Raw genomic sequence first — 16,438 nt, forward strand, 5'->3', positions numbered from 1 at the left:
GACCCTATTTTTAAGCACTTTCTGCATATGAACTCGTTCAGTTCCCACCAGAACCCGTGGAAGGTAGATACTATTCTTGTCATCTCCATTTTTCAAAGGTGGGAAGATAACTCTCCCAAATTCACACGGAGAGCATATGGCAGAGCTGGGATTTGAACCTAGGCAGCTTTACTAGCATTTATATTCTTTCTGGTCTCTTGGGTATCAAAATTGTGAGATGACCAATTAGGAATATGTTGGAAATGGCTTTGGAGCAAGAATTGCAAACTTAAGTGCCTACAGGGTGAGGCAACTGAAAAAAATGTGTGCCCCAGGCCAGCAGAGAAAGGCCTGTCGTCCAGCTGAGAGTGTGCAGGCCATACAGAGGTGTCCCTCGTGCAAATTCCCTAAAACCAAAACTAGCCTGGAGGCCAATTGGGTCCCCTGGCTTAAAGTAGCTCTAACCTAAGCCAGTGCGCCTCAGGCTGTAAACGACCAGGGACAGGACATGTGGGCTCCCAAGGCATTACCAGTTTGTCCTGGGGGTGGGGGTGGGGTGTTGAAAGGTCACAGAAGCAGCAAAGGGCAGAGAGGCACCAGTGAGTCAAAGTGACAGGGGAAGGGGATAACAACCTGTTCAGAAAGAGCAAAGGAGGTGAGGGGTTGCCTGTCACTGGAGATACGGGGCTTTTTCTCTTTTTGGCTGTGCTGAGTCCTCACTGCTGCCCTCAGGCTTTCTATGGCGGCAGCAAGTGGGGGCTCCACAGCATGGGTGCTAGGCACATGCGCTTCAGCTGTTGCGGCTGGTGGGCTCCAGAGCACTGGCTCAGTAGTTGTGGCACCTGGGCTTAGTTTCTCCACATGAGAGCTTCCCAGACCAGGGATTGAACCCATGGCAGGAGGATTCCTAATCACTGGACCATCAGGGAAGTCCTGGAATGAGGCTCTCCATTAGCCTAAATAACGCCTTCACTTACGAGGTGTCAAATACCACATGCCTTCAAATACCACATGCCTTCAAATACCACATGCCTAAGGCAGGAAGGAGGTTCAAGGCCATAGCTGATTCAGCGCTCATTTAACAACAAAGATTCCTCCACTCTAAGGTTTTAGCCTCAACTTGGTCACTGATTCACTTGGTTATCCCAAGTTCCTTGCTATAATCCCTTGGTCCGCTTTCCTGACCTGTTAAAAAGGAGAGTGATAGCATATTAGAGATTGAACCTATAAATCTGCCGATTTTCAGTTGGTTTTGACATTCAAAAAAACATCAGTTTCATAAAATCCAACCCTATAATTGTCCTACCTACTTTGGAAAGTGCGGAGAATACCTAAAAATGCTTGAAGCATGAGCCAGAGGCTAACTGCCACCTACACAGCAGGAACCCAGTGTGTGCTCAGTGAAGGGAACGCTGGTTCCAGAACCAGGTGGGCATGAGCCTTACTTACCCACCTAGCCAAGCCAGCTGTACAGGGACAGCGTCAGGCAAAGCAGTTCTTCGAGGGAAATTCACATTCACCCAGTTCCTCCCAGGATCTGCCCCCTCCCCTCGACTCCCCTCCCCCGTTCACTAAGGTCAGAATCCAGAACAATCATGACCAGTTTTCAGCCGTGGACACAAGAGACGACTGCCCAAGGCCACTATCCAGATAGGGAAGAAGACTCAGTCGCTCAAATGCGGCACAGAGCAAACTCTCAATGCATCCGCGTTTCGTGGACAAAACAATCCCTTCCAGGGTAACGAGAGTTTAAGGGTCGCGCCGCAGGAGGCTCTCTTGTACCCCAGGTAGGAGCCGCACAATCCCTCCACCTCTCGGGATAACGTGATACAAAGGAAGGGTCGCCGCCGCAGCTGCCAAGGAGACCCTTCCTACTCTGGGGCGAAGGGCGGCCCCGGTCTCCGTCTCAGCAAAGGCAACTGACGGCTGGCGGGAGCGGAGTGAACAAAAAGGTTGGGACGCGTGGCCCCGGGGGACACCACTTGCCAGTCCTTTGGTTTGGCAGGCGCCCGCCCTGGGGGAGAATCGCACCTCCAGCCATCGGGGCGCCCTGGGGCAGGGCGGGGACCCGGCGGGCGCCCCACCTCCGCGGTTGCGTACCCAGGACAGGATGGCGACCGCCAGGCAGCGGGAGGTGGCGCAGTGCCCTGTCCTGTCCAGCACCTGCCCCACGTTCCCTTCTGCCAGAAGACAGGGAGTCCGGGCTTCTCTTTTCCCCAAAGGACAAACTCGCTCGGGAAAGCCCCCACAGGCCAGCGGCCAGAAAGTCAGATGTAAACGGGGATGCGAGCCTGACAAGCGAGCGACAGGGGCAATGGGAGGGGACCCCGACCCGAGTGGCGCCCCGGCACTCCGCGCCTGCTCCCGGCTGGGCAGCGGAGTCTGTGGCCCGAGGTGGGGGCAGCCATGCGAGTGCGCGCTGAGCTTAGTTAACGGGGGTCTCGCGGTGGAAACAGGACCACGGGTCCTTGATTTAAATAAAAGAGAAGGGCGACCCACTCAGTCTCTCTTCTCGCCCCCCGACTTCAAGCCCTACTGGACTTGGCAATCGTCCCTCCTCCCCGATCCCAGACTCCGGGTTTTCTCCATTCCCAAATCGGCGGCCCCCAAGAGACAGACAGAGGAACCTGCCAATGGCAGGACGCAAAGCGTCAACTTTGTGTTCGCCCGCCACTCTCAGCCAGTGTGCGCTCGTTTCTCCCGAGTCCCGCCTTCCGTGTCGGGCGCCCCCTTCTGGCAACACGAGGATGAACACTATCTGTCGCCATCTTGTGTGTGGCACAGGTATTTTTTTTCTCTCGAACGTCTTTGCACTCAATTCGATCTTTCCTGCCACAAAGCCGGTGTCTCAGTTCGACAGCCAAGTGAAATGGCGATAAGAAGAGGGTGGCCTACGGTTTTTGGATCGTCCGAGTGGGTTGGGTCGCCACGTCACGCCACGCTCGCCGAGCCCAGCGCCATCTTGAGTGTGGCGGCCGGATGGTTCCCTTTTTCGGATTCCGCGTGTTCCCTAAATGGCGCCCAAAACTTCAAGGAGCCCCCAAGGACTAGCCCACCCGATCTGAGGGACCATTACTTCCCCTCGAATAACCTAGCAAGGAAATGTTCAAGTGCCCTTCACAGAGCTTTAAGTGGGGCGGGAGAGCGACAGACTCGAAGGCCGGGTCCTGGAAGCATCTCAGTAGCTGTCGCGACGGCAGTGACCGCTCGGGGCAGGCGCAAACCAGAACCCCGAAGTGCGGGCACCCGCTGTGTGTTGCGACGCCCGTGGGCTGTTCAGCTCGACGACGGAGCCCATGCCGGCCCTCGAGTCCCCTCGATGCACGAATACCCCCAATGTGAATGCTTGGCACGAAGCCCACTCGTCGGCTGGCTTTGGCGGCGGGCGCCTAGGCTGGGTAGTGGGCGAAGGGACCTCCCCAAAGACTCGGGGCACCCAGAACTGGACGCGGATAGAGGACGTAGGGGGTGGCCCAGGTACGCGGGCCTCGGCCTCACGCCCTCATCGCTCGTCGTGGGGCTTTCCACCGACTTGCGCTGGGAAAATTCGTGGTGGAATGTGCCAAGGCGCGGGGGTGGAGGAGTGAGCATCCCCGGGCACTACGCAGGGTACCGCCCGGGGCGAGCACAGCCCAGCACCCGGCCTGCCCCTCCCCCTCGCTGGCAGCCGTCGTGTGGGCCAGCCGCCTCCTTCTGTTCCCTTCCCCCGTCCTTCCGAGCAAGCGCGGGGAGGGGTGAGGACGGAGTGGGGGGAAGGTGGGGGCTGGGCGGGCAGCTTTGCCGCGCTTTGGCTTTCTGCGTCAGCAGCACCGAGCAAAACAGCGGCGGGAGCGCGCGCCCTGAATGCGAGCGCGCGCCCCTCCCCCAGCGGCGTCGGTGCCGCCGAGACCCGGCAAACTCAGACCCCGAATGACAGGGCTGTCGGCGACTGCGCAGCACGGACGCACCAAGGCACTGCCGCTTTAAGCATGCTTGCCCATTGTTCGGAATCGAGCCAATGAGCGAGCGCCCGCTCCCTGCCCGCAGCCAATGGCGTTCGGGCAAAGGAGGCCGAGCGCCGCCCACTAATCTATATTAAAGGTTCTGGCGCCGCGTGAGTTCCCCACTGGCTGCTCTGAAAAGCCATCTTTGCATTGTTCCCGTCTCCGGCTTCCCTGATCGCCGCAGCCACCTCCGCCGCGCGCCATCTCCGCCGCCGCGGGCTCCGGCAGCTTTACCGCCAGAGTCCTCGAACTCCCGCTTTTCTTCTCAGTCTGTTGCATCGGATCACCGGAGTGCCCCATCATGTCAGACGCGGCCGTGGACACCAGCTCCGAGATCACCACCAAGGTGAGGTTAGACGCCGCCCGCCCGCCCTTTTGGGGTCCGCGCGCCGCCACTGCCGGAGCGGTGTTTGGCGCGCCGCACCCGGCTCTGCCCCGAGCCCGCTGTTACTCCCATTCGCTGCGGAGCCCGCCCGCTCCCGGCCTAGGGTACTAGGTAGCCCACTCTTTGTGCGCGTGCGGGGGAGGGGGCGGGAAGCGCCGTGGGCAAACGTGATGCCCATCCGGGAGTGACCTGAGGGCCCTCAGGGACCCGGAGATGCGAGTGCGGAGGCCGACAGGCTCGAGGGGAGGTTGCCGCACGGGCTCCCGAAACTTGTTTGTGACTCTTCGGAGTCGCGGCCGGAGGATAGGGACCTGGCTGGGGGGTCGTCGGCCCACGGGGCGCGCTGAGGTAACTTTGAAACTGGAGCGCTTTTGGAATCGGAAGTGCCGGGGTTGGGGGGGCCAGCGTGTGCGGGCGCGGGCCGGCTGCGGGAAGTGGCGGCTCCGTGGCGAGCGCCCATCCGCGGCGCTGCTCTTTGTTAGGCGCCGGGCGGCCGACTTTTCGCGCCTTATAGTGGATCCGAAGAGGTTTATCTGGACTAGGCTCCGATAAGGCGGAGCGGGGCGGCGGGGCCGCGGTGTCGGTTGTCTTCCCGAGGAGGTGTGAAGGTCTCCTCCGCCCTGGCTGCCCTCGGGGAGGGAAGGTGGGTTTCCCGGGGTGTGGAGGAGTGTGCCGGGAGCAGCCGCCCAGCCTCAGTAATTCACCAGCGGTACCAGGCATCGCTGAGGAGGAGGCGAGCCCACGCGCTGGAGGGGAGGAAACGAAAAGTGAAGGATCGGCGCGCCGGGGCGACGATGGGCGCCCCCCGCGGCTGCCCGGGGGCACCAAGTGTGCGGCTGCTTCGGGCACTACGCGGGCGAACAAAAGCTGCGGCCACGACTACCTTCTTGTGGACCGAGCCGCGCGCCAGGGGCTGTTGAGGCCCGGTGATGCGGCTTCACTGCCCTCGGTTTTGAGATCCTGCGCGTTTGGCGCAGCTCCGCTCCTGCGCGCCGCGTCGGTCCCGCTCCCTGCCCTGGGGAGTGTCTCCGCCCTCGGCGGGAGCACGGCACTTTGAGGAGGAACCGCTTTTTTTTAATCCTTTGGTCCTTATTCGTGCCCCTGCGGAGACAGGCGCGAGTCACCTTGGCGTCTCCTTAACTCCTGTGCCCCTGCCGTCACCCCTCGTTCTTTCCCAGGGGCGACTCCACGAGAGGAGCGGGGCTTGGGACACGGATCTCCGCCGGGGCTCCCTCCGGTTCTCTCTGGGCCCAGCCAGGGAACTAGTTTGAAGGAGAGGGTCAGCCCTTCCCAGCGCGGGCGTTCGCTTTTCCCCCAAGGTGATTTCCCGCTAGGAGCCCTAAGTGCCCCTGTTGGGCGTCTCCGACGGCCTCCGGCTGCGGGACTGCTAAAGCCCCGCGGACTTCGGGGCGGCCTCCCGCGGGACTTTGCCCGCCAAATACAGAGACGTAGGCGCGCGCATCTAGGCCTGCGAGGGGAGGCGGCGGGGGCGCCCAGAGGCCCGGAAAGACTGGAGACCAACTGGCGCGCGCCCGGCGGTGCCGGTGCAGCCAGCGAGCGCCAGGTCTCCAGGGTCAGGGGCGCACTCGGAGGCCCCGGGGCCACGTGCTCCGCGCGCGCGGTGCGTGCAGAGGCCCGCGCGCAAAGCCCGCCGGGCGGGGGTGCGCGCCTGCGCGCCACGACCTCCCCGCCCCCACAACTCCCCGGGGCTCCGGCCGCCAGGGGGCGGGAGCGGGCGGTGCCGGGGTCCGCGCTGTGTCGGACAGGGAGCAGCACCAGGAGGATGGGGCCGGCAGGTGCCCCGGCGCCCTTCACCGGAAGGCGCCCGAGCAGCCTCGGGTTCCCTGGCTGCTCGAAGCCTGTTTGTGTTGGCGGCAGAGTGTGCCGCACTGGGTGGAAATAATTACGGGGCTTCGGGGTACCCGCGGCGGCGCTGCCCCTTGGGGCTCGGGCGAGGCGCGGCCTGACGGACACCGAGCTGGCCCTCGGACGGGCGAGAGAGCCACGGAGGGACATTTTGGTGCTCCCAACTGCCACATTTCAGGGACTGCGCGTCTGAGTGCAGCAAGGCCTCACTCGGGCCCAGGAGTGTTGTCGCCTGAGCCCGCGCCCATGTCCAGGGCTGTGGTCTGCCTCCTTCTGGGATGGCTGTGGCTTACGGAGGGATCGGTGGGATTCTGGTACCTTCAAAGAAAGCCCTGCGCTTGCCAGATCGTGGGCTCCGAGCTCGAGCTCGGCTGCGGGGCCTCTGGCTGGAGAAGCGGCTTCCCCAGTTTTGCCAGTTAGTTCCCTCCCATTCCCTTCCCAGGCTAGTCCACCCACGGGAATCCTCCCGCAGTGTCAGGGCCCTCCCCCATTGCCTTATTTATTTATGGCACATACCTGCTGTCTTCCAAGAAGGATTTGTGAGAGGCGGAGCTCTCTGGTTGGAAACAAGTCTGTGATGAGAGAGTGTGAGTGAAGTGTTCCCGGGCTCGTCTGCCCGGCCAGACAGGTTTCGGTCTGTGGTGCTACATGGCTTCTTTCCTAAGAAGCATGAGTAAAGGTGCGGTGGGAACCGCTGTTCTGGATCCATTTTTAAAAATGTGTGTGTTTTTAAGGGTAGAGAAGTAGGATGAGATCTCGGCCACAGACACTCAGTATTTTTTGCTCTCTCCCACCTGTAACTTTGAGCTTGTAATTTGGGACATCAGGATTGGCACTGAATCCCTCCTACCTGTAGGTCTGGGCCCCTTTGCCAGCCCTAGGCTACTCAGAAGACTTACTGGTTCCCTTTTCCTTTTTGAAGGACTTAAAGGAGAAGAAGGAAGTTGTGGAGGAGGCGGAGAATGGGAGAGAGGCACCTGCAAATGGGAATGCTGTGAGTGTCTGCTGTGGTCATGACCCCCAGCAGCTCCTGGCCTGGACTTCTTACTTAAGACTTTGGGCTTAATCAAGGGTGGGGCGGGGGGGGGGGGGGGGGGGGGGGGCAAGGCCTTGGCCAGTTCTGTACTGGGATCTCTGGCTAGAACTTCAGGGGGCATCTCTCCGGGGGTCTGGTCTGTAGAAGCCCAGGGCAGGGTCTGGAAGAAGGGACGTTGGGGGCAGAGTGATGTTCTGTCCTCATCAACAAGCTGCTCTGCTTTCTGTCGAGGAGAATGAGGAAAATGGGGAGCAGGAGGCAGACAATGAGGTAGACGAAGAAGAGGAGGAAGGTGGGGAGGAAGAGGAGGAGGAGGAGGAAGGTGACGGTGAGTAGCTTTGTTCCTCTAGTACCTTCTGGTCTTTCCTAGCAGATGGGGAGGGACTGGGGTCTTCCTGGGGCGGGGGGTGGGTCCAAGGGACCACTTCCAACTGGGCTTGAAGCCGCAGAGCCGGCATCTTTCTCACTTTAGGCCAGTGACTGTGGGGCTGTGCCCCCAGCACCATGCTCAACGCCCACTGGAGAGTGCCCTCCATGCCCCGATCAGTTGGTTGGTGGGGCTTCTCTGGTTTCACTTGGGTCTTCTTACCTCTGACGACAAGCTGCCCGTGATGGGCAGTGTGGGTGCAGCGACTGCCTAGTTTGTCAGGCAGCAGAGATGGCTCAGCGGCACTCAACCCTGGTTACTCTGTTACTGGAGATTGCCCAAGGAGCTGCAGTTTTCCTGTCATCGTGTCCACACCCCCCCCCCCCCACCCCGTTGTTGGCTACCACTGAGTGGGAGAGTCCCAGGACCCACTGTGCCTGGTTAGTTGAGGAAGGCAGAGCGGTTTACTTGGGCTTTGTTCTCACCAGGTGAGGAAGAGGACGGAGATGAAGATGAGGAGGCCGAGGCAGCTACGGGCAAACGGGCAGCTGAAGATGACGAGGTGGGTCTGGTCTGGCTTGAGTTGGGCGAGAGGGCTAGGATCTGAGACACTAACACTGGAGGGGCTGATGGAACTTAAGTGGTTATAAGATGCAGTGTATGGTCCTTCTCTTGAGCTGGAGTGGGAACAGAGGCCCTCTGGAACAGTGCATGCCTGGTTTTAGTTCTGCCAGCGGGAGTTCAGCCAGTGGGTGGGCGGGCCCAGGGGATTGGAAGAGGCCTTGACAATCCTTCCCTTCCCAGGATGACGATGTGGATACCAAGAAGCAGAAGACTGATGAAGATGACTAGACAGCAAAAAAGGAAAAGTTAAACTTAAAAAAAAAAGGCCACCGTGACCTATTCACCCTCCACTTCCCGTCTCAGAATCTATAAACGTGGTCACCTTCGAGTAGAGAGTCCCGCCCGCCCGCCCCTGGCGGGCAGCGCCACCCACAGACGACAGCGCTCTCCACCACCCAACCAAAACCACAACGTGAATTTGCAACAGGGGAGGAAAAAAGAACCAAAACTTCTAAGGCCCTGCTTTTTTTCTTAAAGTACTTTAAAAAGGAAAATTTGTTTGTATTTTTTATTTACATTTTATATTTTTGTACATATTGTTAGGGGTCAGCCATTTTTAATGATCTCGGATGACCAAACCAGCCTTCGGAGCGTTCTCTGTCCTACTCTGACTTTACTTGTGGTGTGACCATGTTCATTATAATCTCAAAGGAGAAAAAAAACCTTGTAAAAAAAGCAAAAACAACAACAAAAAAAACCAATCTTATTCCGAGCATTCCAGTAACTTTTTTTGTGTATGTACTTAGCTGTACTATAAGTAGTTGGTTTGTATGAGATGGTTAAAAAGGCCAAAGATAAAAGGTTTCTTTTTTTTCCTTTTTTTGTCTATGAAGTTGCTGTTTATTTTTTTGGCCTGTTTGATGTATGTGTGAAACAATGTTGTCCAACAATAAACCGGAATTTTATTTTGCTGAGTTGTTCTAACAAAGCTGTCTCAGGCCTGGTTTTTCTGTTTTGGTTTCTTTAGGCTTTCTCCAGAGGTGCAGGGGCAAGAAGAGGGGAGGATCTTGAACTCTGACCCTGCTGTCCTTCCTGGGGACAGTGGGTTGGAGACCTCAGTTGGGGGGGTGTGCCCCTTGGCACCAGGGTCTGGTGGATGGCCATCCTGTAGTCAAGGACTGAGCTGCAACTGGCTAATGGGGATGTGATGGGAGCACTATAGAGCTATGGGCTGAAGGGGGAGCCACTTACCAGCTTCATCCCTTCCTAGGATTGTAGTGAGAGCATCTTCACTGAAGTTGTTTAACCTAGTTTCATTGGAAAGGTGCTGACACCTCTATACGCTGGGGAAACAGGCTACATGCAGGGCTGCCCTCTGGATCCAGGAGGTGGGGTAGGGGGTGGTCCAGGCCCAAGTATGGACTCAGGGCCAAAGATCCCAGAGATGCTACCTCCCTATGGGACAGCTGCTAGCTGTGCCCTTCACCTCTAAGGCCTCACTAGATTATCCTGGCCACTGAATGGCTCCCCCTGGTGGTGGCATGTGGCACCTTCTGGTCCCTTAGGACATACATTCCAGGATACTAATGCAGCCTAGGTTCAGTCACTAAGAGCTAAGTCATGTCTGACCATTGGGACCCTGTAGATTGTAGCCTGCCAGGCTCCTCTGTCCATGGGATTTCCCAGGTAAGAATACTGGAGTAGATTGCCATTTTCTTGTCTAGGGGACCTTCTGGACCCAGGGATTGAACCTGGGTCTCCTGCATTGCAGGCAGATTACTTATCAAACTTGCACTTAACTCAAAATTCCGATCTCCAAAATAAATGCCTTGGTTGCGGGAGAGACACCCTGCCCCTTCAGCACAGTAAGGGGTGATAGGTGAGCTGCTTGGAATTTTCAGACAGGTGAGGAGCCCTCTTAAGAACCTAAGGTCTACAGATGAGCCTCATATGTGTGGTGGGAGGGGTCTACAGAGGAGCCTTGTGTGTGGTAGTGGGGGGGGGGCCAGAGAGGCGATTCATGTGTGTCTTTGTGGGGGTCCACACAGGAGCCGTGTGTGTGTGGTGTGAGGGGTCCACAGCAGAGCCTCCTGTGTGGTGTGACGACTCCAAGGCAGAGCCTCGTGTGCGGTGTGAGGGGTCCACAGAGGAGACTTGTGTGTGTGGTGTGAGGGGACCACAGCTGAGCCCCGTGTGTGTGTGTGGCGTGGGGTGTCAACAGCTGAGCCTCGTGTGTGGTGTGAGGGTCCACAGCGGAGCCTCGTGTGTGGTGTGAGGGTCCACAGCGGAGCCTCGTGTGTGGTGTGAGGGGTCCACAGCGGAGCCTCGTGTGTGGTGTGAGGGTCCACAGCGGAGCCTCGTGTGTGTGGTTTGAGGGGTCCACAGCGGAGCCTGGTGTGTGTGGTGTGAGGGGTCCACAGCGGAGCCTCGTGTGTGGTGTGAGGGGTCCAGAGAGGAGCCTCGTGTGTGGTGTGAGGGGACCAGAGAGGAGCCTCGTGTGTGGTGTGAGGGGTCCACAGCGGAGCCTCGTGTGTGGTGTGAGGGGTCCATAGCGGAGCCTTGTGTGTGTGGTGTGGCAGGTCCACAGAGGAGCCTCGTGTGTGGTGTGAGGGGTCCACAGCGGAGCCTCGTGTGTGTGTGTGGTGTGGGGGGTCCACAGCGGAGCCTCGTGTGTGTGGTGTGAGGGGTCCACAGAGGAGCCTCGTGTGTGTGGTGTGAGGGGTCCACAGCGGAGCCTCGTGTGTGGTGTGGCAGGTCCACAGAGGAGCCTCGTGTGTGGTGTGAGGGGTCGACAGCGGAGCCTCGTGTGTGTGGTGTGAGGGGTCCACAGCGGAGCCTCGTGTGTGTGGTGTGAGGGGTCCACAGCGGAGCCTCGTGTGTGGTTTGAGGGGCCCACAGCGGAGCCTCCTGTGTGTGGTGTGAGGGGTCCACAGCGGAGCCTCGTGTGTGGTGTGAGGGGTCCACAGCGGAGCCTCGTGTGTGGTGTGAGGGGTCCATAGCAGAGCCTCGTGTGTGTGGTGTGAGGGGTCCACAGGGGAGCCTTGTGTGTGGTGTGAGGGGTCCACAGTGTAGCCTCGTGTGTGTGTTGTGAGGGGTGCAGAGGGGAGCCTCATGTGTGTGGTGTGAGGGGTCCACAGCGGAGCTTCATGTGTGGTGTGAGGGGTCCACAGCGGAGCCTCGTGTGTGTGGTGTGAGGGGTCCAGAGGAGAGCCTCGTGTGTGGTGTGAGGGGTCCAGAGGAGAGCCTCGTGTGTGGTGTGAGGGGTCCACAGTGGAGCCTCGTGTGTGTGCTGTGAGGGGTCCAGAGGGGAGCCTCGTGTGTGTGGTGTGAGGGGTCCACAGCGGAGCCTCGTGTGTGTGGTGTGAGGGGTCCACAGTGGAGCCTTGTGTGTGTGGTGTGAGGGGACCACAGCGGAGCCTCGTGTGTGTGGTGTGAGGGGTCCACAGCGGAGCCTCGTGTGTGGTGTGAGAGGTCCACAGCGGAGCCTCGTGTGTGTTGTAGGGGTCCAAAACGGAGCCTCGTGTGTGGTGTGAGGGGTCCAGAGGGGAGCCTCGTGTGTGGTGTGAGGGGTCCACAGCGGAGCCTCGTGTGTGTGGTGTGAGGGGTCCACAGCGGAGCCTCGTGTGTGTGGTGTGAGGGGTCCACAGAGGAGACTCATGTGTGTGGTGTGGGGTGCCAACAGCTGAGCCTCGTGTGTGGTGTGAGGGATCCACAGTGGAGCCTCGTGTGTGGTGTGAGGGGTCCACAGTGGAGCCTCATGTGTGTGTGTGGTGTGGGGGGTCCACAGAGGAGCCTCGTGTGTGGTGTGAGGGGTCCACAGAGGAGCCTCGTGTGTGGTGTGGGGTGTCAACAGCTGAGCCTCGTGTGTGGTGTGAGGGTCCACAGCAGAGCCTCGTGTGTGTGGTGTGAGGGGTCCACAGCAGAGCCTCGTGTGTGTGGTGTGAGGGGTCCACAGCGGAGCCTCCTGTGTGTGTGAGGGGTCCACAGCGGAGCCTCGTGTGTGTGGTGTGAGGGGTCCACAGCGGAGCCTCGTGTGTGGTGTGAGGGGTCCACAGCGGAGCCTCGTGTGTGTGGTGTGAGGTGTCCACAGCGTAGCCTCGTGTGTGTGGTGTGAGGGGTCCACAGCGGAGCCTCGTGTGTGGTGTGAGGGGTCCACAGCGGAGCCTCGTGTGTGGTGTGAGGGGTCCAGAGGGGAGCCTCGTGTGTGGTGTGAGGGGTCCAGAGGGGAGCCTCGTGTGTGGTGTGAGGGGTCCACAGCGGAGCCTCGTGTGTGGTGTGAGGGGTCCACAGCGGAGCCTCGTGTGTGGTGTGAGGGGTCCAGAGGGGAGCCTCGTGTGTGGTGTGAGGGGTCCACAGCGGAGCCTCGTGTGTGTTGTGTGAGGGGTCCACAGCGGAGCCTCGTGTGTGTGTGTGGTGTGGGGGGTCCACAGAGGAGCCTCGTGTGTGGTGTGAGGGGTCCACAGCGGAGCCTAATGTGTGTGGTGTGAGGGGTCCAGAGGGGAGCCTCGTGTGTGGTGTGAGGGGTCCAGAGGGGAGCCTCGTGTGTGGTGTGAGGGGTCCACAGCGGAGCCTCGTGTGTGGTGTGAGGGGTCCAGAGGGGAGCCTCGTGTGTGTGGTGTGAGGGGTCCACAGAGGAGACTCATGTGTGTGGTGTGGGGTGTCAACAGCTGAGCCTCGTGTGTGGTGTGAGGGATCCACAGTGGAGCCTCGTGTGTGGTGTGAGGGGTCCACAGAGGAGCCTCGTGTGTGGTGTGGGGTGTCAACAGCTGAGCCTCGTGTGTGGTGTGAGGGTCCACAGCTGAGCCTCGTGTGTGTGGTGTGAGGTGTCCACAGCGGAGCCTCGTGTGTGTGGTGTGAGGGGTCCAGAGGGGAGCCTCGTGTGTGGTGTGAGGGGTCCACAGCGGAGCCTCGTGTGTGTGTGTGGTGTGAGGGGTCCACAGCGGAGCCTCGTGTGTGTGGTGTGAGGGGTCCACAGCGGAGCCTCGTGTGTGGTTTGAGGGGCCCACAGCGGAGCCTCGTGTGTGTGGTGTGAGGGGTCCACAGCGGAGCCTCGTGTGTGTGGTGTGAGGGGTCCACAGGGGAGCCTTGTGTGTGGTGTGAGGGGTCCACAGTGTAGCCTCGTGTGTGTGTTGTGAGGGGTGCAGAGGGGAGCCTCATGTGTGTGGTGTGAGGGGTCCACAGCGGAGCCTCGTGTGTGGTGTGAGGGGTCCACAGCGGAGCCTCGTGTGTGGTGTGAGGGGTCCACAGCGGAGCCTCGTGTGTGGTGTGAGGGGTCCACAGCGGAGCCTCGTGTGTGGTGTGAGGGGTCCACAGCGGAGCCTCGTGTGTGGTGTGAGGGGTCCAGAGGGGAGCCTCGTGTGTGGTGTGAGGGGTCCACAGCGGAGCCTCGTGTGTGGTGTGAGGGGTCCACAGCGGAGCCTCGTGTGTGGTGTGAGGGGTCCACAGTGGAGCCTCGTGTGTGGTGTGAGGGGTCCACAGCGGAGCCTCGTGTGTGTGGTGTGAGGTGTCCACAGCGGAGCCTCGTGTGTGTGGTGTGAGGGGTCCAGAGGGGAGCCTCGTGTGTGGTGTGAGGGGTCCACAGCGGAGCCTCGTGTGTGGTGTGAGGGGTCCACAGCAGAGCCTCGTGTGTGGTGTGAGGGGTCCAGAGGGGAGCCTCGTGTGTGGTGTGAGGGGTCCACAGCGGAGCCTCGTGTGTGGTGTGAGGGGTCCACAGCGGAGCCTCGTGTGTGTGGTGTGAGGTGTCCACAGCGGAGCCTCGTGTATGTGGTGTGAGGGGTCCAGAGGGGAGCCTCGTGTGTGTGGTGTGAGGGGTCCAGAGGGGAGCCTCGTGTGTGGTGTGAGGGGTCCACAGCGGAGCCTCGTGTGTGGTGTGAGGGGTCCAGAGGGGAGCCTCGTGTGTGGTGTGAGGGGTCCACAGCGGAACCTCGTGTGTGGTGTGAGGGGTCCACAGCGGAGCCTCGTGTGTGTGGTGTGAGGGGTCCACAGCGGAGCCTCGTGTGTGTGTGTGGTGTGGGGGGTCCACAGCGGAGCCTCGTGTGTGGTGTGAGGGGTCCAGAGCGGAGCCTCGTGTGTGTGGTGTGAGGGGTCCACAGCGGAGCCTCGTGTGTGGTGTGAGGGGTCCACAGCGGAGCCTCGTGTGTGTGGTGTGAGGGGTCCACAGCGGAGCCTCGTGTGTGTGTGTGGTGTGGGGGGTCCACAGAGGAGCCTCGTGTGTGGTGTGAGGGGTCCACAGCGGAGCCTCGTGTGTGTGGTGTGAGGGGTCCACAGCGGAGCCTCGTGTGTGGTGTGAGGGGTCCACAGTGGAGCCTCGTGTGTGTGGTGTGAGGGGTGCAGAGGGGAGCCTCGTGTGTGGTGTGAGGGGTCCACAGCGGAGCCTCGTGTGTGTGGTGTGAGGGGTCCAGAGGGGAGCCTTGTGTGTGGTGTGAGGGGTCCACAGTGGAGCCTCGTGTGTGTGTTGTGAGGGGTGCAGAGGGGAGCCTCGTGTGTGGTGTGAGGGGTCCACAGCGGAGCCTCGTGTGTGTGGTGTGAGGGGTCCAGAGGAGAGCCTCGTGTGTGGTGTGAGGGGTCCACAGTGGAGCCTCGTGTGTGTGGTGTGAGGGGTCCACAGCGGAGCCTCGTGTGTGTGGTGTGAGGGGTCCACAGCGGAGCCTCGTGTGTGTGGTGTGAGGGGTCCACAGCGGAGCCTCGTGTGTGTGGTGTGAGGGGTCCACAGCGGAGCCTAGTGTGTGTGGTGTGAGGGGTCCAGAGGGGAGCCTCGTGTGTGGTGTGAGGGGTCCACAGTGGAGCCTCGTGTGTGTGCTGTGAGGGGTCCAGAGGGGAGCCTCGTGTGTGTGCTGTGAGGGGTCCAGAGGGGAGCCTCGTGTGTGTGGTGTGAGGGGTCCACAGCGGAGCCTCGTGTGTGTGGTGTGAGGGGTCCACAGCGGAGCCTCGTGTGTGTTGTGAGGGGTCCACAGCGGAGCCTCGTGTGTGGTGTGAGGGGTCCAGAGGGGAGCCTCGTGTGTGGTGTGAGGGGTCCACAGTGGAGCCTCGTGTGTGTGTTGTGAGGGGTGCAGAGGGGAGCCTCATGTGTGTGGTGTGAGGGGTCCACAGCGGAGCTTCATGTGTGGTGTGAGGGGTCCACAGTGGAGCCTCGTGTGTGTGGTGTGAGGGGACCACAGCTGAGCCTCGTGTGTGTGGTGTGAGGGGTCCACAGCGGAGCCTCGTGTGTGGTGTGAGAGGTCCACAGCGGAGCCTCGTGTGTGTTGTGAGGGGTCCACAGCGGAGCCTCATGTGTGGTGTGAGGGGTCCAGAGGGGAGCCTCGTGTGTGGTGTGAGGGGTCCACAGTGGAGCCTCGTGTGTGTGTTGCGAGGGGTGCAGAGGGGAGCCTCATGTGTGTGGTGTGAGGGGTCCACAGTGGAGCCTCGTGTGTGTGGTGTGAGGGGTCCACAGCGGAGCCTCGTGTGTGGTGTGAGAGGTCCACAGCGGAGCCTCGTGTGTGTGGTGTGAGGGGTCCACAGCGGAGCCTAGTGTGTGTGGTGTGAGGGGTCCACAGCGGAGCCTAGTGTGTGTGGTGTGAGGGGTCCAGAGGGGAGCCTCGTGTGTGGTGTGAGGGGTCCAGAGGGGGCCTCGTGTGTGGTGTGAGGGGTCCACAGCGGAGCCTCGTGTGTGGTGTGAGGGGTCCAGAGGGGAGCCTCGTGTGTGTGGTGTGAGGGGTCCACAGAGGAGACTCATGTGTGTGGTGTGGGGTGTCAACAGCTGAGCCTCGTGTTTGGTGTGAGGGATCCACAGTGGAGCCTCGTGTGTGGTGTGAGGGGTCCACAGAGGAGCCTCGTGTGTGGTGTGGGGTGTCAACAGCTGAGCCTCGTGTGTGGTGTGAGGGTCCACAGCAGAGCCTCGTGTGTGTGGTGTGAGGTGTCCACAGCGGAGCCTCGTGTGTGTGGTGTGAGGGGTCCAGAGGGGAGCCTCGTGTGTGGTGTGAGGGGTCCACAGCGGAGCCTCGTGTGTGTGTGTGGTGTGAGGGGTCCACAGCGGAGCCTCGTGTGTGTGGTGTGAGGGGTCCACAGCGGAGCCTCGTGTGTGGTGTGGCAGGTCCACAGAGGAGCCTCGTGTGTGGTGTGAGGGGTCCACAGCGGAGCCTCGTATGTGTGGTGTGAGGGGTCCACAGCGGAGCCTCGTGTGTGGTTTGAGGGGCCCACAGCGGAGCCTCGTGTGTGTGGTGTGAGGGGTCCACAGTGGAGCCTCGTGTGTGTGGTGTGAGGGGTCCACAGCGGAGCCTCGT

General features: G+C 60.7%; 1 protein-coding gene across 2 annotated transcripts; it reads left to right on the forward strand.

Annotated features, from left to right (window-relative positions):
* Window positions 1–1,641: 1,641 nt before the first annotated feature.
* On the forward strand, window positions 1,642–9,168 carry PTMA (prothymosin alpha). 2 transcript variants are annotated; one of them, XM_027516254.1, is made up of 6 exons: window positions 1,642–1,766; window positions 4,060–4,308; window positions 7,136–7,207; window positions 7,484–7,577; window positions 8,105–8,178; window positions 8,421–9,168. In XM_027516254.1, exons 2-6 carry the CDS (start codon window positions 4,264–4,266, stop codon window positions 8,466–8,468), a joined length of 333 nt encoding a protein of 110 aa, XP_027372055.1. In that variant the 5' UTR covers window positions 1,642–1,766; window positions 4,060–4,263; the 3' UTR covers window positions 8,469–9,168. The 2 variants fall into 2 exon arrangements, with proteins under 2 accessions (XP_027372055.1, XP_027372046.1); XM_027516245.1 differs by lacking the exon at window positions 1,642–1,766 and having other exon boundaries at window positions 4,071–4,308; window positions 7,481–7,577.
* Window positions 9,169–16,438: the final 7,270 nt, after the last annotated feature.

The sequence above is a fragment of the Bos indicus x Bos taurus genome, chromosome 2 (assembly GCF_003369695.1).
Source record: "Bos indicus x Bos taurus breed Angus x Brahman F1 hybrid chromosome 2, Bos_hybrid_MaternalHap_v2.0, whole genome shotgun sequence".
In the NCBI taxonomy this organism is placed as follows: domain Eukaryota; kingdom Metazoa; phylum Chordata; class Mammalia; order Artiodactyla; family Bovidae; genus Bos; species Bos indicus x Bos taurus.

Excerpts from the sequence above, each read along its gene's own strand:
- PTMA (XM_027516245.1), top strand. The coding sequence starts at position 4,264 with ATGTCAGACGCGGCCGTGGACACCAGCTCCGAGATCACCACCAAG. Across the intron at positions 4,309-7,135 it reads GCTCCGAGATCACCACCAAG|GACTTAAAGGAGAAGAAGGA; the intron begins GTGAGGTTAGAC and ends TCCTTTTTGAAG. Across the intron at positions 7,578-8,104 it reads GGAGGAGGAGGAAGGTGACG|GTGAGGAAGAGGACGGAGAT; the intron begins GTGAGTAGCTTT and ends TGTTCTCACCAG.